Genomic DNA, 24,120 nt, shown 5'->3' on the forward strand with positions numbered 1-24,120 from the left:
AGCCTGCTTACGGTAAGCTTTCTTAATATCGTCATCCGACGCTCCTCTCTTAATTCCCAAAATGTCGTAGTAGTCTTTACCCATTTTTACCATCCAGCGGCCTCCTTAGTAAACGTTAAAGCTGTTCAGAAACAGTTATTTACGACTTCAGTCAGGGACACGTCCTCAGCCCGTCTTCTGTCTCAACTCGCTGCGCTGCGCCCGAACATTTGCTTTATAAACCGCGCGGAAAGTTCCAGAGTTTTCCATAACAAGCCTGAACAATCTCAACTGACAGCTCAGCGAGGACACGCCCAGCCGTACGTCACGGCACGCTGCCTTCAGGTGCTGTCGGACGTACGCCTTTCACAGTAACATACCATGCCTTATCAGTCGCCCACAACTCGGTGTGGCGATGAACACTACAACGAGAACATGTTCTCTGCTTTTAAAAAGTGTTTAATACGCTCAACTTTATTCATATAGGAGTGTGTTCCTATATGAAGTAAGAGGATAGGTTCTATACCTAATTTAACATGTGACTATGGACGTTAATGACATGGCAGATCACAAGCAAGCACTGCTAACGCCATGAATAATGGAGAAACCACAATAAAGAGTAGCATAAAAATATGTGTTGTGTAAGCCTTGGGCGAAAAAAGGAGAAACAGACATGATTCTCCTCACTGAATCCTACCAAACCTAAATGACTGGATAGATTGCTGGAAGGAGCTTTTGTTATGCTTGGGTGTGGCCCAGATTCAAGACTACTAAATCCCCTGCTTACTGGCTGGTAGTGCGCTGCACAACAGGTAAGATGCAGGGCATAACATGTGGCAAAGTCCTCCAAATAGAAATTTGATCACATTTTCATAGACCTACTTGGGTAAAACATGTACTTTCAATGAAGCATAAATGTCAATTTTATCTGGCTTGACCAAATCTGTTTTCAAGATGGCAAGAAGGCAAAAAGCAAAGAAGAAAAGATAGCTGCCATCTTACCTTACTGTGTGTATAGGCCTACAGTTTTGAAATCTATGTTTTTGTGTTTTTAGATTGTTAAAAAGATTTGTGCTTGCAGTACAGTACAATAGTTCAAATGATCATTGTATTACATGAGATGATCTAATTCAATTCAATTCAGTTTTATTTATATATTTATATATGTGACAAAATAGTAAAACATATTTCTATGTTAGAACTCACAACAGCTGTTGAGCTCTCGCTGGATTTGTGGCTCATCTCATACTCAACCGGGTGCTTCTGCTCGAGGTGGTGAAATTGTAGTATGTTGTTAAAGTCTTCCTGCACTTCTTACATATTACTCTGGTTTGTTGAACATCAGATCGAGGATGACAATTAGCCCTTGGAAGCAGCATTTCATATTCAATGCACAACACAAATACTTCCACTATTAACAAAAATGTCTGTCAGAGGTTTGATGGGACGAGAAACACTGCACCATTAGTGCCCAAAATGTTACTGAGAGCAAATACAATAATGTTTCAAGCATACAACTTTGTACACCCTTATTATCGGTATTGACGTAATCAGAAAATGTTTTCAGGAAAGATAAAGTAAACAAGCATTTGGCTGTAACATTATACCCTTATAATAAACACTCCCAGGCATAGTCAAACACATGGACACAAGAAAGGAATCCCAGTACGCGTTCTTCAGCTGTGTTTCATTTCCCTACAATTATTGTATTTTAGGTTGTTTGAAAATTAATCAGTAAGTTGCAGTACAAAGTTGAAATTAGCTTGACACGTGTATGGAATACTTGTCCTGTCAAAACCTGTTTTTCAGAGATTAGAGTGGCATCAGCAGTTAAAATTTGAAATATCACTGCAGGTGTTAGCAGCTCTGCAGACCCAACCAAATCACAGAAGGAGGTGGAGCTCAGAACATTATTTTTGTAGAGAGGCCATATTCCTAGCTACGCCCTTGCTTTTGTATATTTTATGGTATCAATTCAAAGTATCTACATGCACATGTAGCCCTGTAGTTATTTGTACTGGACATTAAGAGTGAAAATTATGGCACCTTTTGGAGATATAAGCCCTGCAGGCAGGCTTTATAGACCTATAGAACCTGTAATAAAATACATAATTTAATGTTTGGCCAGGTAGGTGCCAAAATTGTTATCTCATAAAATATGTTTCAACATCATTTCACATTGCTGTGTCCTCATTTTGTCATTACTGTTTGTTGTTTTGCTACTGGACAAGAAGATTTTGGGTAAATGTGCCTGACTAATAGGCTACAAGCAATTCATAGCAATTCACTCTTGTTAGAATCAGTATTGGTTTTAGTTTGAGATTAAATGACAACACACCAAGCAGACTGCAAACCTTATTTATGTAGGACAATTTGTACAGAAAAGAAAGAAAACACAGAAATGCATTTAAACAAGTAAAATAACACATTATGTGGAAAAAGACAATTAAATAATCAAGCATAAAACTGAGGGACTGCAACAAGAATAAAAATATGTAGCCTAATTTAGCCTGAAAATGAATTTATTTTCTATACAGCTAAAGAGAAAAATGCAAGCAGTCAGACCCAACAGTCTGCCAGTTGGACCAGTACGCATGTGCACAAACGTACAGAGCTGCTATTCAAAGAGCAATAAATCCTACCTGGATAAATCCAATTATGTTAGCCACAGAGCCTTTAGCATAGCCGCTCAAACCTCATTGGCTACGTCGCTGATAGTGTGGGCGTGGTCCCCGGAATCCCACCGGTTTTCATTAGCTGCGACACGGACGTAGTGCCCGCCCACAGTGGCCTCAGCAGTTGCATATTACTCCGCGATTGGAGGCGGCTCTGTCAGTCATCTGGGATATTAAGGAAGGGGCTGCAAACTGCCAAGATGAAGCACTACGAGGTAAGTAGTATCCGTGAAACGCTAGTTAAATCTTCAGTGAGGCGCTTTATGGGTCCAGAATTTAATTCATCAACCCAGTTCGGCATCTTGCGGTGGTTTGTCTGAGAGTCCACCAGAAAAGTCATTAATAGCTTTAAACGTGAGCAGGATGTCATGCTGCTGCAACACCGCCTGTCATGGGCTGGTTGCTATGACCGGGGTTCAGGGGCCGGAAATGAAGGATTGTATTAGCTAATATCGTATCCGAAAATCAAGCTGCACCCACAATTATGGTGAATTATACCTGTGTATGATTGTATGTTATATGTTAGGTCCTCAACATAAGCTGGCCGTCTCTAAACACAGGTCCCTCTGTGTGGGACAATGCTCGGCATCATCGCCATCTCTGGCTGGAGTGACTCATGGCGCTTCTTATCATCTTATTACCCAATAATGCAGGTGAACAGTCAAGTGTGCGATGTCAGCAATGTGACAATGAACATTTTTAATATGGAAAAATCAGTCAGACCCTGAGTTGATGAGAGAAACATAGACTGAAGGAAAACATGTTGGGGCTAACTGTCTCAGAAACATCCAAGCTTGACTGTTCACACATGACTGTTTTGCTAATTTAACCTTCATGCAAACATTTTCCTGTGCTACTTAACCATTGTACTCAAGCAAGAATCTTGTAGTGTTAAATACAGTTACATGGAAAGAACACCAAAACCCATCAGACAGGACTGGAAGTAGTCTGACAACCCAACCAGTGGCTGCTCCGGTTCCCCTTCTTTCTGTTGACACGTGGCTTTTGCAGCCTATCAGGGGTGAAACAACATTTGAATAATGTAAGATGGGCCAGTGAAAACATAGTTAAGTTTTTTTCTCGTAGATCTAAACACATCGAAGAGGTAATTATGCACCTTAATCGTGAAGGTTTTTTCCCCTCTACATGACAGCTCTATATGCCATTTATCATTAAATTATGGTTGCATTGGTGTCCAAATTTATTTGCACTGACCAATGTGTCATATTCCACTCCAGCCACCCCTAATCAGTCTGATTTTATTTTATTTTTCATGGCCATCTTCTCTTATCAACTTCTTAACTCAGTTAGTCACTACCATGGTGCATTTGAATACCACTAGCCTTAGATGTGCCCACATTGTAACTAGTGAACCCAGTTACTCCAAAGATTCTGTGAAATTCACCTGGAAGAAACTACATATTGGCAGACGATGTGGGCTCTACAGACAGACCAACATAACTGGCAACTATTCTTCCCTGCTATTACAAATATGAAAATTTATGACCATAACAAAATTCTATGAAGTCACAGTTTTTGTATGCGGTAGTATGTGTGTGAATGTGGGATGTGACCATGGTACAAAGTTTTGCGGTTGCAGTACACTTAAGTTAAAATGGGTCACCGCATATGGTGTTGCACCATTATGCAACCATGTGGGTGCAAAGTTTTTAGAGGATGTGGCTGTAACTGAATCATCAGCCAATAAATTGTTACAGCATTATCTTTGACAAGTGTGCTAATTGAAGACACAAAAATGTGGTCATTGCTGGGTGTGGACTATGGCTGACACCACCAACCAGAGGCATGTTCTTCAATGCTTTTATCAAATCAAGTTAAAATGTATGGGTTTTTTTTTTTAATCTGTACTTATTGAAAATTGGCACAACATATCAGCTACATGAGAAATACTTTATCAAACTAGTTTCAGTATGTTGGAACATAAATCAAAATTTTAAACGTTTTCCATTTGGGTCATTAGACCAGCTTATTCATAGTTTCACTGCACTTACAGCAGATAGCACCAGAGAGCTGCATAACTTTCACAGTGATCTGTCTTGCTTATACATCGATGTCCATCACTTTTGCATGGCATTGTGTACAAAAACAGCAAAGAAACAGTTTCAGGTGCTCTGATTGTCTGTCTAAATAGGTCATCTTTACAGATTTCAAAAATGGTCTCTTACCTCGGGATATGAAGAACAGGCAGTACCAACAAAAAGAAAAGACAGGCACAATCGCTATTAAAGGTTATTTCTCCCTGCTTCACCCTCACCGCTGAGTGCATTACTAGGACAGACTGTCAGTGGTAGACAGAGGCTTTATATAGACGAGATGGGGGAGGTACAGGGGAAGCGTATGCCTGGCACAGAGCAGACTGACATGGGGTTATTTCCCCGAAGTCTCAACTGGAGTATCAGGTGTCCTGCTTGATTTTTAAGCATATGTGAATGTTTCATTTGTACAGTTATAAGGCAGCTCAGTTAATTCACTTAAAAAACACTGATTGAAGCTTTAGAAAAGAATACTATATATTCATGTATTCACATCCGTGAACATAATGCATGGCCGGCCTAAACGTCCATGTTGCTGCTTGTGACTATATGTCTTTCATTCATTATGGCATCTGTGTCAGATGTGGAGTGGAGGAGCGGGGATGGGCTTCACCACGGGGAATGCCCTGGGTAAGCCCTCAGAGTCTGGAGTATTATCACCCCTTGGTGGTAGGAAAGGGTGACTCCCCATGTGAGTGATTGAGAGATCTGGCTGTTCAGTTTGGTTTCAAGGTATAACATGCTGTAAAAAGTTGTGAGTGTGAGAGAGAGAGAGAGAGAGACACCCTAAACTGGTTCATTCAGGTGTCGGATCAAAGGGCGGCGATGTACATCAGGGCTGTAGATCGACAGAAGGACACTACAGCAAAGTGTCTTAAACCGTGAGCCATTACCACATAGGCGTAGATGGCGGGGGGAGGATCTCTAGGGATAGGGTTGTTTTAACATAGAGCTAGCAGTAGACATTTATATTTAGCTGAGGAGAAGAAGGGAAGGAGTCAAAGTCAGAAAGTGGGGGTGCTGTCTGTCATAATACCTCTCTTCCATCTTCCCACTTAGCCAGGAGTTGAGAGGTGTCAGGGGTCATCAGGTGTTCCTTTTTTTAGGGAGGGGTTATGTTTCAAAACCAAGCCACTGCAGCTCGACTGCTCCCTGCTCCAGAAGTTTCCTTCATGTGATAAACAGATATAGTGTAGACAGTTTGCCAGGGGAATACTGGGCATTCCTGTGTATGCAACTGTGCACACACATGTGGCATATGTCCACCACGCTGCAGGGGTCGACTGGCAGTTAAATAAAGCAGCAGCACCAGAAGTGAAGGAATGAGGGAGGGCGGGCAAGTGAGAGAATGACAGGGAGGAAGAAGAGGGAGGGGAAGAGGAGAGACAGATTTATTTCCACAGCTGAGGGCTGCCCCTCCCCTGCAGGGTTTGGTGTGGATCTTGGATAGACAGTTGAGAAGATTGACAAGAGAGCTGTGGGGAAGAGCAAGGAGAAGACAGGAATAAACAGAGTGCAGGAGGAGGACTGTGGACATGGATACCCTTGCACTAGAGGCCACTGGCAGTAAAAAGCCCGCTAATGGGGCGGCGGCAACGGTTGCTGTCCCCCCAGTGCTGGCTCAAGCCCCGGTCAAACGCAAACCTGCTAAAAAAGCTAAAAAGGCTGTTGTATTTTTTGAGGTGGAGATACTGGATGCCAGGACCAAGGACAAGCTCTGCTTCCTGGACAAGGTGAGAACTTTTTTTCTTTTCTTCATGTACAGTTTTCATCTTGATATATGATTAAGTAGACTTTTTCCCAGAACATTAGAGCTGCTGTAGCTGTAGCCCTCGCTGTCAGTCAGCCGCTGTGTAAATGGTGATGTGAAAGAGAGGAACACTGGGCCCCCTTTCATGTTTGCAACACAACCCAGCTGGGTTCAGGTGTCTGGGTAAAGAAGGGGCTTTCGGCACGCACACATACAGGAGGTAGATATATCATCTACAAATGTACAACTGTGCAAACCAATTCGACAGCCCTCCAACACTTGTGAAGTTAGCTTTTTGTTGACATAACACCAGGTACAGTTCACCTTACATTTAAGGCATTACAACACCATCACAACACATGGCCTCTAAAACTGGAGGTGTGTTTATGAGCAGTGTCAACCACAGATGAGTTCTTCAGAAAATAAACCAAGAAATGTCACCTCTCTCTGTGAAATAATAAAAGGCTGAAGGTATATCTCATCTTGGTGCCTGTGTACCTTTTTTTTGTTATGGCCTTCAGATGTTGCTTTACTTTAGTCCTGCTAGCTGCTCTGTTTAAGGTGGCTGAACTAGCTGCGGTGCAGAGTAGGTATGAGTCCAGGGACGTCCCCCTCCCTGCATTGTTAGCCAGCTGCTACAAATCTGAAAAGGAAAACAGCCCTCCATTGGAAGACCCAGAAGAGCGTTTGCATGTTACGGTGCACATGCAAAGGAAGGGATTTGTATGACAAGGGAAACGAGGAACTATTGTGATAATATAGAGGACATTTGTTGGGGATCTTTTAGTGGAGATCCTCTTCACACCATGAGCAGATTTGAGGTATTTAGCAAAGAATCAACCCCAGTTGGGTGTAGGTGCAGGACAAAAGCAGCACACAGGAAAAGGTGGTTTACACACGATATATTGTAAGCTTCAAAATGTTTTATCCAGCAACATTTGATCAACAAGCTCTGCTGCTTTTACAGATATAATACAACAACAAGTCTTCAGTTGCGTTTACAGTCTGGAGAGTATTACTGTTGTATTAGCCACATTTATTATGATAGGATGTTTAAGCCTATTATCTGGTCAATTTGGAGTAATTTGCACTTGGCCTCTACTTTGTTATTGTTGTGTTAGACAGCAATAATTTGTTAGAGCCAGTAAGTCAGTGCTGTTGCATTAGGAGGGTTTAGTGCATTGTTGGGGTGAGGCCTGTTGGTGTATAGAGGGAGCGTTAGCCAAGTTTACAGCGGTGTTAGTCCGTCAGCCGGGGCAGACTCAGCTTATTTAAGGGCGCTTCTCAAGACCACGAAGTATAAAGTGCTATGCTTGTTGGATTATAGGCCTGTTGTCGGCTTAGCAGAGTTTCCATGGTGATAGCGTGCACAATCTTAACACCGCTGGAGAGTATATACTGATAGGCCAGATATAGATCTGGATCTGGACAGAGGGCCCTTTGGGGGTGATTGTTTCCTAAAGTAGGGTAACAGAGCTAAACCGACAGGCTGAGTTAGAAATAAGTCCTGCATCATGTCTGGGCCTGTGTTTATAGGACAGTGATCTCCACACTGAACGAAGCCTCTAGAAAGAGATTGTGGGTGGGGAGGTAGGGGGTGTCAGAGAGGTGGTTTCTCAGTGGTGTCATCCGGCTGAAAATGGCTTGTGCTATGCAGGACGACGTGAACAGAAGCCAAATCAGTTACAGCAGCAGAGACCTCTTCGGTCTAGTACAGATGGGTCACAAGATCTGTTTTCTGCTAAACCTAAGTGCTAAGATAATCTAGCAGTACTATACTGTTTAAACTGAACAGTGGTGTAGTTAATTATATGTCTGGGCATTGAATTGTTAGCATAACAGTAACATCCCACAGCAGTGAGCTTTGTCCGTGTGGCTCTGATTCCTGTGAGGTTCAACAGTTTAAGTGCGTGATAGTAATTCACAAGTGCTTGTTTGAAACATGAACATTTATGAGCGATTTATATTTTGTACAGTGCTACATGTAGGCTGATGAACTCATCTAGAAGGAGCTTAGCCAGAGAGCAACACGTACATACAGATAAACAAATGCTATTTCATAATTTCTTGCATTAGTCTCCTCCTATGTCAAACCGTTGGTTGGACAGTGTGATTGCATACAGGTACATAGAGCTGCAACGATTAGTATATTAATCTATTTAGTTGTCAACTATAAAATTAACCGCCAACTATTTTGATAATCCATTGATCAGTTTGAGTATTTTTTTCAAGAATGAAAAGTCACAATTCTCTGTTTCGAGATTCTTAAATGTGAATATTTTCTGATTTCTTTACTCCTCTATGACAGTGATAGATATTTATCAATCCTTCTGGAATTGTTAGTGTGCCATAAAATAATCATCAGACCAACAAACAGACCAACCGACAACTACAATACCAACACAAAACATCACCAGAGTGCTCTACATATTGTAATATGGTGCAGCATCCTCACACCCAGAGGTACAGTAATTTTTGTTTCACAGTACATCTCTAATAATTGCCTGCCCTTTCCTCACCAGTCGGATTCGCAGGTCATCATCATGCAATTTTGCTTTTGCAAGGCATTTTCGTCCACACAACTGCTGGCCACTTATACATATAATATTGCATCTTTTTCGGACCATTCTCTGTAAACCCTAGAGATGGTTGTGCGTGAAAATCCTAATAGATCAGTAGTTTCTGAAATACATTCAAAGTCACTTAAATCCTCTTTCTTCCCCATTCTGATGCTCTGTTTGAACTTCAGCAAGTTGTCTTGACCACGTCTATATGCCTAAATGTATTGTAGACGCTGCCATGTGATTGGCTGATTAGCTATTTGTCCTAACAAGCAATAGGACAGGTGTACAGTGAGACTATATGTTTTATGTGTTCTCTCCTTGCTATGTGAAGCACTTTGTAATTTTGTTTTGAAAAGTGTTATATAAATAAAGATGTTATCTTAGCTGTCCTAGTCCAGGCCAGCAGGGAAGTATAAGCTTACTGCTGAAATGTTTTCATAAATGTCAAAGGCTTGAGAGAAATTTGATGCTGATGTCTGTGATGTTATGATTACGTAATGTGCCGATGGTATTACAGTGTTTGTTTTCAAATTAGGAATGATACATTTTCTGATGCATCATTATAACTGTCTCTGTTCATTTCAATTGAAACTTGTATAAGACAAACTTATGTATCTGTCACTTAGAAAACAATGATGTTAATCATGTTTCAAGTCCCTGTTAGCTTATTTTCATATCATATCATGTCAGTATGAAATGTTCATGGTTGGAGGCATTTTCAAATCTAAACATCAGTGGTTTTGAACCTGGTCTATCAGTCAGTCTTTATTTATGGGGTTCACACAGGTCAGGAAGTCCAAAATGCTTTCCAAGTGAATACAAACACAGAAGATGAAACTGCATAATACTGAAATAAATTTAAAAGAAACAGTGAAAGCATAGAGACAGGCACCTACTACTCAGCTATAATATATAGTATACTACTATTAACTGTGTAGTTAATGAAAAAATGACAAAAACAACAAAACACTAATGTTTTATTTGTATTGGCATGGTTATGATGAAGGGATCATAGTTTATCAAGGAGTTATCAAAACCATCTTTTTTTTCTGGCAGAGTGCTTCAGTAACTGTTCCTAATTAGGGATGTACTCATCCAATCAATACTTTTTTTCTGCCAATACTAATTCCAATACTTCAACTCGTGACATGTGCCAAGTACTGATCTGATATCCTTTCCATATTAAAAATCTGTATACCTCACTATGTGGAGCTCATTAGAATATTTTTTAAGCAAGAAAACACAAAGCCAGAAAATGCCATGGCTCTAAAAACAGCCTGAATGAATTGAAAGAAAATGTAATTAAAGTGGATCAACCACTTAATAGCCAGTACTTCCATCCATCTATCCATCGTCAACTGCTTATCCTGCGTACAGGGTCGCGGGGGGCTGGAACCAATGCCGGCTGATAGCCGATACTTGATGTTCTTGAAGTCAGTACCCTCATACCGATCCGCCACTGATAAAACTTGTCTACACCCACCCAGCCTTCGGCTCCCATTTTTCTTCAGCTCTGAGCTGCCTAAGAGCATTCTAAAGAGCAGAAGATACGAAGAGAGAAAGAGAAAAGCGATGTCTGCTAACAAGCTTACCGGCCGAGGGCAAGGCACCGCTCCTTCCATACGGGTGTGCGGCGTCTGCAAATGGGCATGATGTAGACACGTGTGGCCTGGAGCACGCCGGCTGAGCCCTCACTCCTGGTTCACAATGCCCGTTCTGCGCCCTCCTCATGATGAGCGGCAGCATCAGGCGGATAATTTCACTGTTCAGCAGGAGGAGCGGCTCCCCGTTTTCACTGGCCTCAGTGATCGCGAGTAGCCTTCTCCAGGCGGCTCCTTCCAGACGGCCGTCTGCTGTCAGCTGTCTGTTCCCCCGGCCCAAGAGCTCTCTCCTCCGGATGAGATGGATGGTGTCCCAGCTCTTAGCCAGCCGGCTAGGCTGGACCCGGTCTGGCCGCGCTTCCCTCCCATCTGGCGGTACCAGGAAGGTGCCGCCTCAGACCTGAAGACTGCGGGTGCCTGTTTCCACCTAAATCCCCCACACCAAGGTGGAAGGCTTCTCACCAGGGTTTCAGACCAGGGTTTCAGTTTGATGTTGGTCATGGTGGTCATGGTCGGGGGGTTCGGGGGTCACCCCCCAAGAAAATTTTATGATTTCCAATGACAAATATGTAATTTCACATCATCTTGGGCCATTATTTTCACCATATCTCTGAACAAATAGTTGGAAAAGCTAGAGCAGATAATAAATAACCAACAGCCAAAGATCAGTCTACTGGGGAGGAACTACAACCTTTAGATTTGGGGAAAGTAATTTGGTTGGTTATGATGCTCTCCACAGTGATTTTTACATTTGCACAACATGTTTTGGCCATCTCCCATAAGCCTTAACAGCAGGAAAACCCTGTTCATATGACCTCAGAATCATTATAGATACGACTGTTCATGTTTGCCTTTTGTGTCTTCATTTTACAGCTTTTGACATTTATCTGTAGACATTAATATGTATTGAAAAAAATAGGCAACATGAGAAACCTCCTCCCTTATGAGGTGCATTTTATTTGCATATTAAAATCCCAAAAGAAATGTCTCCTCATTAGCTTAAAAGGACTAGTTTGCATCACTACTTTGCTTTACTAACCTCAGCTTCTCTACAGTCACCACATCCTTTCTTTTCCGAACAACCACTTTTTCACACTCACCTGAAAACTAAAAAAATAATTGAATCAGTCTGAACAGGACAGAGCTGTAGGCTACGCCAGTTTACTCTGTTTGTAACTGATCCTATTTATCAGATAGATTTCAGTTTGTACATGTTAATGATGAGTCCTCCATGCACGCCAAAGTTAGTCATGGAGTTCCTCAAGGATCTGTCCTCTGACCAATCCTCTTCACTTTATATATGCTTCCTTTAGGCAATATTATCAGGAAATATTCCATAAGCTTTCATTGTTATGCAGATGATACTCAGTTATATCTATCGATCAAGCCAGATGAAACTCATCAGTTAGCTAAACTTCAAATGTCCCTTCAGGATGTTAAAACCTGTATGACCTGTAATTTTCTAATGTTAAACTCAGATAAAGTTATTGATCTGGGGCCTAAGCACCTCCGTGACGCATTATCTAAAGATATAGTTTCCCTTGATGGCATCGCCCTGGCCTCCAGCACCAACGTGAGGAATCTTGGAGTTATCTTTGATCAGGACATGTCGTTTAAGTCTCACATTAAGCAAATTTCAAGGACCGCCTTTTTTCACCTACGTAATATTGCGAAAATCAGGAATATCCTGTCTAAAAATGATGCAGATGCTTACTGTTGTTGTGATTTGGCGCTATATAAATAAAATTGAATTGAATGTTCTCAACATTGGACAAGTAGGCAGTAATAAAATACATCTACCAGTTACTTTCTATAAATTGAGCTAATGTTCAGTTACATAGCAGCCAAAAGATGCAGCCTGGCCTACTGTATAAGCTTCCCTTCTTAGCTGCGCAGTGTGAAGGGGAGGGGAGTTGTTTCACTTTTCCAGCAGATGGGAAAACAGACAAACTTTTCTTGGTCTTGAGAAGCTGACACACTGTCACCGACACAGGACATTTACTGCCAGAATATTTTCCTCTGCTCGCGTTCACTGTCACTTTCTGCCACTCGGACAAACACTTGCTACGCACCTCCCGAATCCTTACAGGAGTTACGCTGTCACGTAGATGTTGCGCATAGAACGAGGAGAAGAAGCTAGCCAAGCATTGAGTGTTGCCGTGCTCGCACAGTGTGCAAGTGAAAACATTTGTAGCGCATAGTTTAATGAGTGTGGGAAATTTTAGTAGCGGCGGTGCATATAGGGGAAACACTGCCTGCTCTCCATCAGAGCGGAGTACATCCCTGGCATGTTGGACAGAGGGGCCGTCATCATGTCAAGAGGGGGCCCTCACCCAGACAAGTGGCCAATCTGATGGCCCAGATCTGTGTCAGGTTTGTCGTGGCACAGGTGGATCTGTTTGCCAACCGAGAGAATGCTCAGTGTGCCCTGTGGTTTTCAATGAGCTCGCGGGACGACCCACCGCTGGGGGTGGACACCTTCGCGCACCCCCTGTGGCCTCCTCAGCTGTTGTATGCTTTTCCGCCAGTTCGGCTGATCCCGCACCTCTTGGACCGCCTGCAGTTTTCAGCCTTGGCGGTCATCCTGGCGTTTCCTGAAGGGGGTGTGGAGGCACAGGCCGATGTCGCGACCTCTGCTCCACAGTGCACAGTCCTATTCATGCCTAAGAGCTCCTTCCGATCTGATTCCCCCCCCATGGGTGTGACGACGAAGCTACGTCTCACCACCTCTGCCCAGTGCAATCCTGCTACGTGGCGCACACGTCCAACTGGTGCCAATCACAGCGCCTGTTTGTGCACTACAGGGAAAAGTCCAAGGGGCTTCCCCTGTCAGCGCAACACCTGGCTCACAGGCCTATGTGTCAACGGCATCAGGGCGCATTCCACGAGATGCGTCTCCTCCACTGTGGCGTTGCACAGTGGAATGTCGGTGGACGATATCTGCATGACTCTTTGTCTTCCCCGTGCTCTTTCGTCCGTTTCTACCTGCAGGATGTCTCCCGCTTCTCCCTGACTCACTCAATATGGAGCGTTCTGTCTGAGTGATTGACCTCTGTGAGTGCGCGCTACGTTTTCTCCCATCTGGACAGTGGGTGGACCAGCCGCTGCTCACACTGGCCCTGCTCTGTGCACAGCTGATGCGGTCGCTGTCGTGACCTCGTCTGCACCTGCACAGTTACAAGGCCCCCCATCCGGTCCCCTGCCTTTTACGCATGGGTCAGTTCTCTGCCTTCCCACGTTGCCCCTTATTGGTGATTGTACGCACAGCGCCACCAATTATGTTTGCTCTGGGCAGGTAGGTCTGTGCTTGGTGGTACCGTATGGGTGTATGTGAGGCGTAGACAAGTATTATCAGTGCCGCGCATGCACACGTAGGGGGTAAATCCAATAGCGATGGTCTTAGAGGGCTGTGCCTATACTCATAGAATATGGAGTTACAATACATAACTATCGGTACTCAGAACAAAGCAGTAGCAACAACAGAGCAGCAACGACCGAGGAAAGACCACAACTGTAAGATAGTTTCAATGTTCGTACTGCTGTTATTCTGTTTTTATAATCTGAGAAATGGTTTAAAGTAAATCAAGGAAAATCTGGCTCATGATGTAGCCTACAGAACATTCTCCACTTATAAAACTTATAAGCACTTTGGAAAAATAAACTACAGAAGTATTATGAAAGGGGACTGTTTTATTGCTTTATTATTCTAAATAGACATTAGATTGTTAGTGCACAGTTGTGGTTATAGTACTTGCTTTTAATTTCCCTTTATTTTAAATGGTTCCAAAGCAAAAATCTTTGTTAAAAAGTTTAAAGTTTTAACGTTAAAACCTACTTAGCAATAAGTGAGCTTATTGTTTTGGGTGATAAAGCCTGGCTGTTATCTTGGAGCAGCCTCTCCATAGTTCTTTGCATTCTTGGTTTTGAGGTCTCATGGATGGTGCTGGCTAAGAGAACGCTATTTTAAATGCAATAGTAAATCAGTGACTTATAGGAGTATCCTACGCTGTCTTGTCTTTTTCCCTATTTTTGTTAAGTCTGAATAGTAAACCTTGTTCGCTTAATGGTAACGTTAGCTAGTTGGGCTGTGTGTTGGAGATCAGTAATTCACTTGAAAGATATTTAATTAGTTAAATGGTTTAATTAGGGTTAGGGTGTGACAAAAATAATTGTGACTAGTCGACTAATCGAATAAATAATTATCAGATTAGTCGACTACGAAAATAATCATTAGTTGCAGCCCTTATAGACTAACCGAGCTCCCCACTCTTCAGTGGCATTCAGGCCAGATCTCAGGGCTTGGCGGATGTACAGCATTTCAAATATATTAATTTAGTTTTGTTAGTCCACAAGAGAATAAATAAATAAAGCCATTTGATCAGATAATGGGAGCATGGTGATGACTTTAAATGACCTCATTCAGTCCAGGGGGTTTCAGTGCTTGATTATCCCTACCTGTAACTATCTCTCTCCAGACTTGCCTCCCTGTGCTCTTCATGTTTCTGTTTTGTTATTGTGTTTATATTTGGGGTAGTCAGGCCATTGTTGGCAGCCTGGCACAAGGTCGTGTTCTTTGGTTGTGGTTACGTGCATGCTTAGCCTCTTTGAAACTCTAATACCAGCTGTTAGATAGCCTTCGTCCATGGGGTGTGTGGGCACTGCCAGAGCTAAATTTATCACTAATTGCCATCATGAATGGAAAACAGGGTTATTATCTGTTCCTTAGAGTGTGTGTGTGTGTGTGTGTGTGTGTGTGTGTGTGTTTGTGTTTACTTTTCCCTCCATTTATTTATTGTGGTATTTTCAGGTCGAGCCAAATGCTACTATCGGGGAGATCAAGTCTATGTTCCACAAGAGCCGTGAGTTCCATCTCTCTGTAGGCAACTAAAGCCTCATAAATCTGATTTTAGATCAAGCGAATCTTCAGGCTGCACACAGAAATACTCACTTTATGCCCTGTCTTAATATGTCTGTGAAGTATTCATCTGTCTGTTTCAGATCCTCAGTGGTACCCAGCCAGACAGTCCATTCGCCTCGACCCCAGTAAGTCAGCCATAATGTGATTGTCTATCAGTGCACTTAAAATGAGCGTAGTACCGCTCCTCTCTACAACCAACTCCTCATTAAGTAAGCACTGTGTGTGTTCCAGAGGGGAAGTCTCTGAAGGATGAGGATGTGCTGCAGCATCTCCCTGTGGGAACCACGGCAACGTTCTACTTCAGAGATCTGGGAGCCCAGATAAGCTGGGTCACGGTAAGTACGACACAGAGCCGTCCAAAGACGGGAACACGTCGTGCTGTCAGTCAAGTCCAACAGTCCAGACTGCGAGGGGGATCAAGCAGAGCTATACTGAGATTTCCCGCTGGGTAAAAAAGTGTGACATGAGGTTAATTTGGTCCATTGAAGTTCACTGTTAGTGTTAAATTGTATTGACTGCTGAAGAGGCAGGAGAGAGAACAAGCAGTAGGAAGTTGATATATTAATATACTGATCTTACACATCAAGAAACAGAGCCTAAAATGAACTTAGTGTTTGATTGAATTACTTTCTTTTTTTCAGGTCTTCCTGACAGAGTATACTGGTCCCCTGGTCATCTATCTGATGTTCTACTTCAGGGTTCCCTTCATCTACGCACCCAAATATGACTTTACCACTAGTAAACACTGGGTCGTACAGTGAGTCTCTCTAACACTCCTTCACAAACTCTGTATAGTTAAGTTGAGCCTTCTTGTCCCCCAGTGGTTTAGTCAGAGCAGAGGTATCCTCTTTAAGTTGAACTCCCGCTAGCGACAGCGATTATCATCCTGTTGTTAAACCCATTGGAGACCCCACTGAGCGATCTGGTTAAGTTCAAAGGTTCACTAATCAACAGACATTAAAATATTAGCAAGGCTTTAGCAACCAGGATTGAAACGGTTACTCCATTGCTCATACATGTTGACCAGACCAGTTTTTTTTAAAGGAGCGCATTCATTCACCAGCACTTTGTTTACCTAAATGCAGCTTAGAACCAATAAAAGTGAGATATGCAGAAAAAGCCTTTGATAGAGTTAACTCTGTGCTATTAGAAAAGTCAAGTATTCATTAGCAAATCTCAAGATACTAACTCATAAAACGCAATGCATAAATAAATGTGTCTGTAAATCTGGATCAATATCTGTGCCTCTAATTTATATCTTGTAAATCATATGTACATTAATTTGGCAATTTTTCAAGGTAAATGTATTTGTGAATCTCCAGCTGTTTGTGTGGGTTCTTTTGAGACTTTTCTATTGTGCTGTTTCACACAAAATCTACAAATGCGTGACACATAAATGTGTCCCATGACTTGTGTAAACACATTTCACAAATAAATACAGTGATTTGTGTCTGTAAATCTGTATCCATTCCTCTAATTTACAACTCGTACGTCATCATTTGTATGTCAATTTAGATTTTAAATTAGAGGCACAGAAATGGACCCAGAGTTATAGATACAAACTCCTTTACATTTGTTGATATATTTGTGTGTGAGACTGTTCTAATCCCATCCCATAACTGCTATTCACAGTGGTGAAAGACTAGGCAAGGATTTGTTCATAAAATGCTCTAAAAAGTTTTTTCTAGAAACATGGGGATTTGCATTGAAATGTTTTTATTTTTAAACAAGGAAAAGACTTGATAGAAGGAGGTTTTGTGCATTGAACAATTGATCATATACTGTTTATGAAAAATCTGCAATGTAAGTAGAGCTGCCAAATACATTTTGTGGAGCAAAAATACAATGATTAACTGAAATATGGTGGAATATAAATATAAGGTGGCATAATATAGAGCAAGACTTCCCAGTCTCCAGTCTTTAAGCTAAGCTAATCTGCTGCTGGCTCCAGCTTCATGTTCACTGTACAGATACTAGAGTGGTATCATTTTAAATATCCCTAAATATCACAATATTCCTTTTACGCCATGCTCTTTTCACATCAGTGTGGTAATGATCCTCAATACAAGTGTCTGTGCTTTTTCCAGCCTCGCCTGTATGTGTCACTCTTTCCACTACATGAAGAGGCTGCTGGAGACGCTGTTTGTCCATCGCTTCTCTCACGGAACAATGCCTCTACGTAACATCTTTAAGGTGAGATACATTCCCCTACTCAAACCGTGTCATATATTTCCTCACATTAATATGTGCAACATGTAATGTAGGTTGCATGGAGTGAAAGGGGAATAACTGATTGGAAAAGTGTCTCTACCACCACGAGGAAGTCTCCGTGACAATGTTTCTGTCTCCTCCTCTGTTTCAGAACTGTACCTACTACTGGGGCTTTGCAGCATGGATGGCCTACTACATCAACCACCCACTGTACACACCACCCAGTGAGTATGCAGGCACCTGCACGTACATTCAACGGTCACACGTGTCACTGTAACTCCTTTTCATCATTTCTTGTGTTAACCTCTTGTTGCAGTCTACGGGGAGCAACAAATCAGACTGGCCCTCATCATATTCTTGGTAAGAATCTTACTATCCTCAACAATGTGTTCTGTAATTTATCTTGCATTTCATTTAATTGGACTGATAAATATTAGCAAACATTCCATTTACATATTTTAAATTGTAGTTTTGTCCATTAGTTTTTATCTTTTTGTCATCCTGAGAAGTGTACAACCCCCCCCTTATCTTTTGTTCTACTCATCATTATATAACTTGTGTGACTGTTTTCTTTCTCAGTTCTGTCAGATTGGCAACTTCTCCATCCACATTGCTCTTCGGAACCTCCGTCCACCAGGTATGCACACCTGCAACACCTGTGCATCTGACTGTCATTCACACACACACGGAAACAACTGTACTGTTTTGGCCACAATGAAAGTTATGCTTTCTTTTTTCCCTTTTTATTTATTTTCAAAAAATGGCTGCAATGTAATAAAGCTATTAAAAAACAGTATATTTGCTGTGTAGTTCTTTAGTTGTGTGTTTCCTTTGTCATGGCTTGTGAATCATAAAGAAAATGATGCATATCAGTTTGTACCCAAATATATTTGAGTGCTTTCCAATTAAAGTCCCTAAAAACATGAAGACATTATTAAGTATTTTCCTGTGACATTATCAATTCACACAAGCAACAATCTAAGTTATTTAAAAAATTTAAAAAAGGAAATAAATCCTCATCCAGATATTGCTAAATTCTGATTGGTGTGCAAAAGAATGTGACATCACTCTTTCCCAGCTAAGCCCCTCCCACCTCAAACTGCAGAGAACAACATAGTGAACATAGTAACAAGGAGATGTTAATTTCCTTTGAAATTCCCTTTCTTTTGTTACCTTCACCCAGGCTCCAAGACCAGGAAGATCCCCTATCCAACCAAGAACCCCTTCACATGGATCTTCCTGCTGGTCTCCTGCCCAAACTACACCTATGAGGTAACACTTTTTATTCATCAAGTGATGGCAGATGAGTTTTCTCTGCATGAACATGGCATCGATGGCTTGAAAGCAGAGTTGGGAATTTACCTTAAAAAAACATTTATTGCACAGCCGGAAGTTTTAACCTCTGCATGATTTACATTGTCTTATGTTGAGCTATATGTATTTATCATTGTGCCGAAAAAACTGTGCTACTTAAACTTGCAGCTGCTGCCCTCTTCTGGTATCAGTCTGTGTGTAACATCCCTCCTCTTCCTCAGCTGGGCTCCTGGCTTGGCTTCACAGTGATGACTCAGTGCCTGCCGGTGGCCTTCTTCACCTTGGTGGGTTTCATCCAGATGACCGTGTGGGCCAAGGGGAAGCACCGCAGCTACCTGAAGGAGTTCCGCGACTACCCTCCTCTCCGCTCACCCATCCTGCCCTTTGTCCTGTAGAGGACTACTCGGCCGCTCCCTCACCCATTCAGCTTTCCCCTTTTGTAGGAGTAAAGTACACCCCCGCCTCTCTGACCCCACCCTTAACTGAGAGGGTGCCCTCCCTTTTTTCCATCCTCAAAATTCTACACTGGAATTTAGCAGACTGACTGAAGGACTCCCCCACCCCCCATCAACCAAATTGTCTTTCCCTTCCTGTCTTGTGAAAATGTTAAACACTACACTTGCTCAATTTTTTTTATTACCCACACACAAACCCATTCTAATTGGTTAGCTGACCTGTGTGCGTTTGAGTTCCCAGAGCAGTGTTCACCTGCAAACTAGCCAGTGTATGCTGAATGACCTACTGTATATAAATACTGTAAGATGTCATCTGTTGTTTTGAGGCCGAATCTGCATCTGGTGATATTCAGTAAAACTTAAAACTGTTAGGTTTTTATACCCATTGATCTAAATTTGAAAACGACATCAATTAATTGTGTTGATGTTTGAAGTAATTTATTAAAAAAAGGTTAACCCAAGTGTTGTTGCAGTGCTGGGTCATGTATCACAGACTTTACTACTGATGTATGGGAATATTGGAATTTTGTACATGGATGTATTTTGCAGAGTTTAAAGTGAATGGGACTTGTTGTCAATGTAGTGTCACCAAAACGCAGTCAAATTTTACAGCCTGTGCATGCGTCATCTAAATTTGGTGTTAACTGCACAATATGTTCAAAGTGTTTGGCAGTTTGTCAGACACCTGCAAGAATTTGACAATAAAATACTAGAAAACAAATGATTCACTGTTTCAGACGTATCCACTATAATACGGTAAAGAGACATTGGTGACAATGGATAAAATTTATCATGAGTGAGAAAAAACCTCCGGCTAAACATTGAAAATGGTGGATAATTTATTTTGGGGAAAATAGTTGTAGTCTATGTAAGTAGAGTTAGCCAAAACGATAAGGTGCTTTGTAAATGGCCACTCAGTGGCGCTAAATGAACCAAAAACTTACTCACTTGTACCGTGGCTTCCTTGGCACAGATAATGAAAAATCTCACATTAAAATCTCACTGTCTACCAACGATCACACCAATGTGTTTGGTGACGTCATTAGAGTAACTTAAGACTTGAGGGTTGTAGAGCTTAAACAATATTGTTTATTGTGAACCACAGCACATATATACAGAGAAATGGTATCAGAGGCTGATCATGCAGCCTCAGCCTGAGCTTCGATTCTCTTCTTCCTCAGCTGGAGCCTCCTCTCTCTCTCATACTCTTTCATACGCATCACATAGCTAGAGACAGAAAAACACAGGGTACACAGTTAACAAAAAGGTGAGTGTATATTATCACCCTTTTGAGAAGGTTAAAAGTAAAAAAAAAAAGTTAAATCTGAAGTTGAGGATCTTGAATATACCAACATTAACATGGATTGAACCTTTGAGCTATGATATCATTGGGAAACTTGGTCCTGGCAATTAAGGAGAAAAAAACCCCATCAGGGTTTCTTTGAGAAAAACTAGCTGCTTAGTTTACACAGTCTCAAAGATCTTTTCAAACCAACATGGACAAGAAGTCCTTCAAAAGCTCACAAAATTGAAAATGTACAATTCCACAACTGGGCAACTCCATCTGCTGAGGAAGATTGTGTGATACGACTGAAAGCTTCAGAACAGCTACTTAGTGGACTTCGTGGTGACAAAGTTTTGTCAGTGTCTTGACTTACATTAAGCTCATGTTACTGAGAGGAAGCCAGCCAGTGTAATGTATGGGTTAGATCTGTTTCGTATCGGATAATCTGCAGCATGTCGCCCAGCATGAGTGGTTTTACTGGTGAACCCTTCATGAATAAGCAACTGCTGCCTGCAGAAAGCTTACACCTCAGTTTTTCCTGAACACTTATCAAAAGGTCTACCATACAGTTAAACCAAGTAGGTGAGTCTGCTAAAAGCATAACTGTCTAGGAGAGTCAATCCTAAATCCTAAAAAAAGGCTGACTGAAACACTTTGAAGTGTCTTTAACGCTACTGTAAACACTTACTCCTGGTGTTCGCAGTAGTCCCAGTCGTGTCTCTCATGCTTGCACGCCAGGAAGTTGGGCCAGTTGTCTCTCTTGCATTTCATGAGTTTCAGGAGGTACTGGGCACAATAGTCCCTCTGCTCCAAAGGCAGCTGGGCCAAGTTCATCTGCTCCTGGCTTGCTACCATCTCTGGCAAAAGGGACACAAATTTTCAGTGTCATCTTTCAGTGTAAAAGGACCCGATGTTACTGTATGGATGGTTGTGGGAGTGTTAAAGAGTGATCAAATACCATCTCTCTTATGAAAGTCCAGTCCAGAGTTGATGAATATTCATAATACATTCAAGTCTAAGGATGTTCTAACAAATATTAGACCATATTTTTTTATTTTCATGGTACAGTGCCATTTAGACTGGCTTTACTAACCAACTTAAATACCTTTCCATGCACCATCCTTAAGCTAGAGAGCGGACATTTATGAAGTGACGCTGGCTTCATGGGGTATTTTAGTTTGATGTATTACATGTCTCTCATGCAAAAGCGCCTAAAGAGTTGCTTTATCATCCATATTGTATAGTTGGTCTCAAAATCACATTCCTTTTTGCTGTTCAGACTTTAAACTTTAAATTAGCAAAATCCCAATGATCTCTCCAGCAGACATGTATGTCAATTGTACTTTTAAAAGGTGGATTTTTACCTTTCACCTTTGTGTGCATCTGTACCTGCACAAATCATCAATATACTACTGAAATACACCTTACAGTTCAATGTGATGTTCTATCTTTTGGAACAATCTGAAACTTATGATAGTGCTGGGCGGGATATCTACATGTAGTGTTTACTGCTTATTACGTATAAACATATTACAGGATTTTTGTTTTTGTCTGAAAACTGTGCTACAAACTCTGTTGATAAAACCAACACTAAGTCGGGTTTCTCTAAAATATTAGAAATAACTGAGTGTCATTACATACATCAGAAATATCAGAACTATATCATTCCTTGTGAAAAATATGTTGTTATCGGGATCTTGTCACCCTGCCCGTGTTTCGAGAGGCTAACGTTAGAAAATACACCGATTATCCGAATTTAAATCGTGAACGAACTTTAGCCAATCACATTATAATTTTGATGTTGCATAATATAACAACAAGTTGGATCCCATGGTTAAAATAAGCAGCCGCAGAGCAGAAAGGGGTATTACACCGCACACCAGCTCAGTTTACACTGAAGTCCTCTGACAGCAGTTAGCTGGAAAGCTAACGTTAACCAGCAAAGCTAGCTCGGCTAACGTTTGACGCACTGGACTAACGTTAGGAAATCTATTTCAATCCAGATGCTTATCAACACATTTTATGATACGGTTGTCTTTTTTCCCTGAGCTACAAACTGCAGACAAACCTCTCTCCTTCCTCTCTGGAAATCCAAACTGGGGGTCGAATTCATTTTTCCTAGCTGGGTCCGGCTCGGTGTCAGTCTCGGTCACATACCGTCTGACCAGGTGAGCTCCCATGGCACCGACGATGTTCACGCACTTTTAGCTAAAATGAATATATTCTGGTTGCTTCTAATGCGCGCTAATCTAATATTTCCAAACCGAATCTGCCGTCTGCCATTCGGTCACCTCCACAAGTCCCCTGCTTCTACTTCCGCCTCACGCCGGAAATAAACACCCGAGCGGTACTTCAGTCAAACCCCTTCCCTCCAGCCAAACAACAAAGGTTCCGCTGGCTGCGCTTCTTTCCAGAAGCTTAGTATTTACTGGCATTGGTAATGAAAAAATAACACTGCTCCAAACAGTTTCAGGGGATGCTCAGTGAATGGAAGTGAAACAATATTAGATTAGTTATCAAAAGGAGATCACATAGAATAGCCTATGTGTATGGTTTAGTTAGAGGGGGGATACAGTTTTACACATTATCAGAGTCAGAAACTAACAAATGCCTAGGAAAGACCTTTTTAAATGTATTTTTTGTCTGGAGTCATGCCAAACAGTAATATTAGGCTATCTTGGCTCAATTGTCTATGGGATCAAATAAAATAACCATGTACCCAGGAATTAAGTGAAACTAACCAAGTAAACTAAGAGAGGTGAGGGGGGGCCCTTTTCCCAAGCTTTGCCTGAGGAGAGGCCCACAGGCTCAGACTTTGAAAACCCCTGTTGTATACCATACACAGTTCACTCTTATATTTAATTACCAAGACGGCATCTACACCAGGGCCCCACCCCAGGTGCCATGAAGGCCTGAGATTTACTGTGTCAAATGTTTTTGTTGTTGTTCCATTATTTAAGGTAAAAAGAACCCCGGACATTTCCAGAAAAATTGATTGGCTTTACATTTCTCAAAAATAAACTTTTTTGATTATTTGAAGGCCTGAAATTGAGACTGTGCATTAGTAGACACGGTGTGTGTGTATATTCGTGTGCGCTTTGAGTGAAAGGACCCTTTAATGTGGCTCAGTCTTGTGGCTCTCTCTTAAAGAGGAGCCTGTGTCAAATCTAGTCTTGACACCTTAATTATTCAGTTTGTATTGTGCATTAACAATGCATTTAAATTTGTGTTCAATCAAATAGGCCTTTTGCCAAACATTTTGACTAATGACAGTAGGAAAAGTAATAACATGGTTCCGTTCTATTCAAGTATCC

The 24,120-nt window shown here is 41.7% G+C and overlaps 3 protein-coding genes across 5 annotated transcripts in view; 1 reads left to right on the plus strand and 2 right to left on the minus strand.

Annotated features, from left to right (window-relative positions):
• The window catches only part of dnajb1b (DnaJ heat shock protein family (Hsp40) member B1b), a 5,073-nt gene extending 4,819 nt beyond the window's left edge, over positions 1 to 254 (minus strand). The window contains exon 1 of the mRNA XM_046047822.1: positions 4 to 254. Within this exon, the coding sequence (XP_045903778.1) occupies positions 4 to 93 (90 nt within the window). The 5' untranslated portion in view covers positions 94 to 254. The remainder of the gene's footprint in view (positions 1 to 3) is intronic.
• Positions 255 to 2,718: 2,464 nt separating this feature from the next.
• Positions 2,719 to 20,245, plus strand: tecrb (trans-2,3-enoyl-CoA reductase b). Of its 3 annotated transcripts, none has more exons than XM_046047458.1 (12): positions 2,719 to 2,869; positions 6,391 to 6,441; positions 15,431 to 15,482; positions 15,622 to 15,666; positions 15,773 to 15,876; positions 16,183 to 16,298; positions 17,629 to 17,734; positions 17,904 to 17,976; positions 18,069 to 18,112; positions 18,332 to 18,389; positions 18,936 to 19,024; positions 19,288 to 20,245. In XM_046047458.1, the coding sequence occupies exons 1-12, from the start codon at positions 2,855 to 2,857 to the stop codon at positions 19,459 to 19,461; spliced, it is 927 nt and encodes a 308-aa protein (XP_045903414.1). In that variant the 5' UTR covers positions 2,719 to 2,854; the 3' UTR covers positions 19,462 to 20,245. The 3 variants fall into 3 exon arrangements, with proteins under 3 accessions (XP_045903414.1, XP_045903412.1, XP_045903413.1); XM_046047457.1 differs by lacking the exon at positions 2,719 to 2,869 and adding an exon at positions 8,767 to 8,921; XM_046047456.1 differs by lacking the exon at positions 2,719 to 2,869 and having other exon boundaries at positions 6,168 to 6,441.
• A 345-nt stretch (positions 20,246 to 20,590) lies between these two features.
• On the minus strand, positions 20,591 to 23,138 carry ndufb7 (NADH:ubiquinone oxidoreductase subunit B7). The gene is made up of 3 exons (XM_046047459.1): positions 22,875 to 23,138; positions 21,495 to 21,663; positions 20,591 to 20,748 (listed from the first exon to the last, which is right to left on the minus strand). The coding sequence occupies exons 1-3, from the start codon at positions 22,984 to 22,986 to the stop codon at positions 20,661 to 20,663; spliced, it is 369 nt and encodes a 122-aa protein (XP_045903415.1). The 5' UTR covers positions 22,987 to 23,138; the 3' UTR covers positions 20,591 to 20,660.
• Between the last annotated feature and the right edge of the window lie 982 nt (positions 23,139 to 24,120).

Source organism: Micropterus dolomieu, linkage group LG04 (genome assembly GCF_021292245.1).
Source record: "Micropterus dolomieu isolate WLL.071019.BEF.003 ecotype Adirondacks linkage group LG04, ASM2129224v1, whole genome shotgun sequence".
In the NCBI taxonomy this organism is placed as follows: domain Eukaryota; kingdom Metazoa; phylum Chordata; class Actinopteri; order Centrarchiformes; family Centrarchidae; genus Micropterus; species Micropterus dolomieu.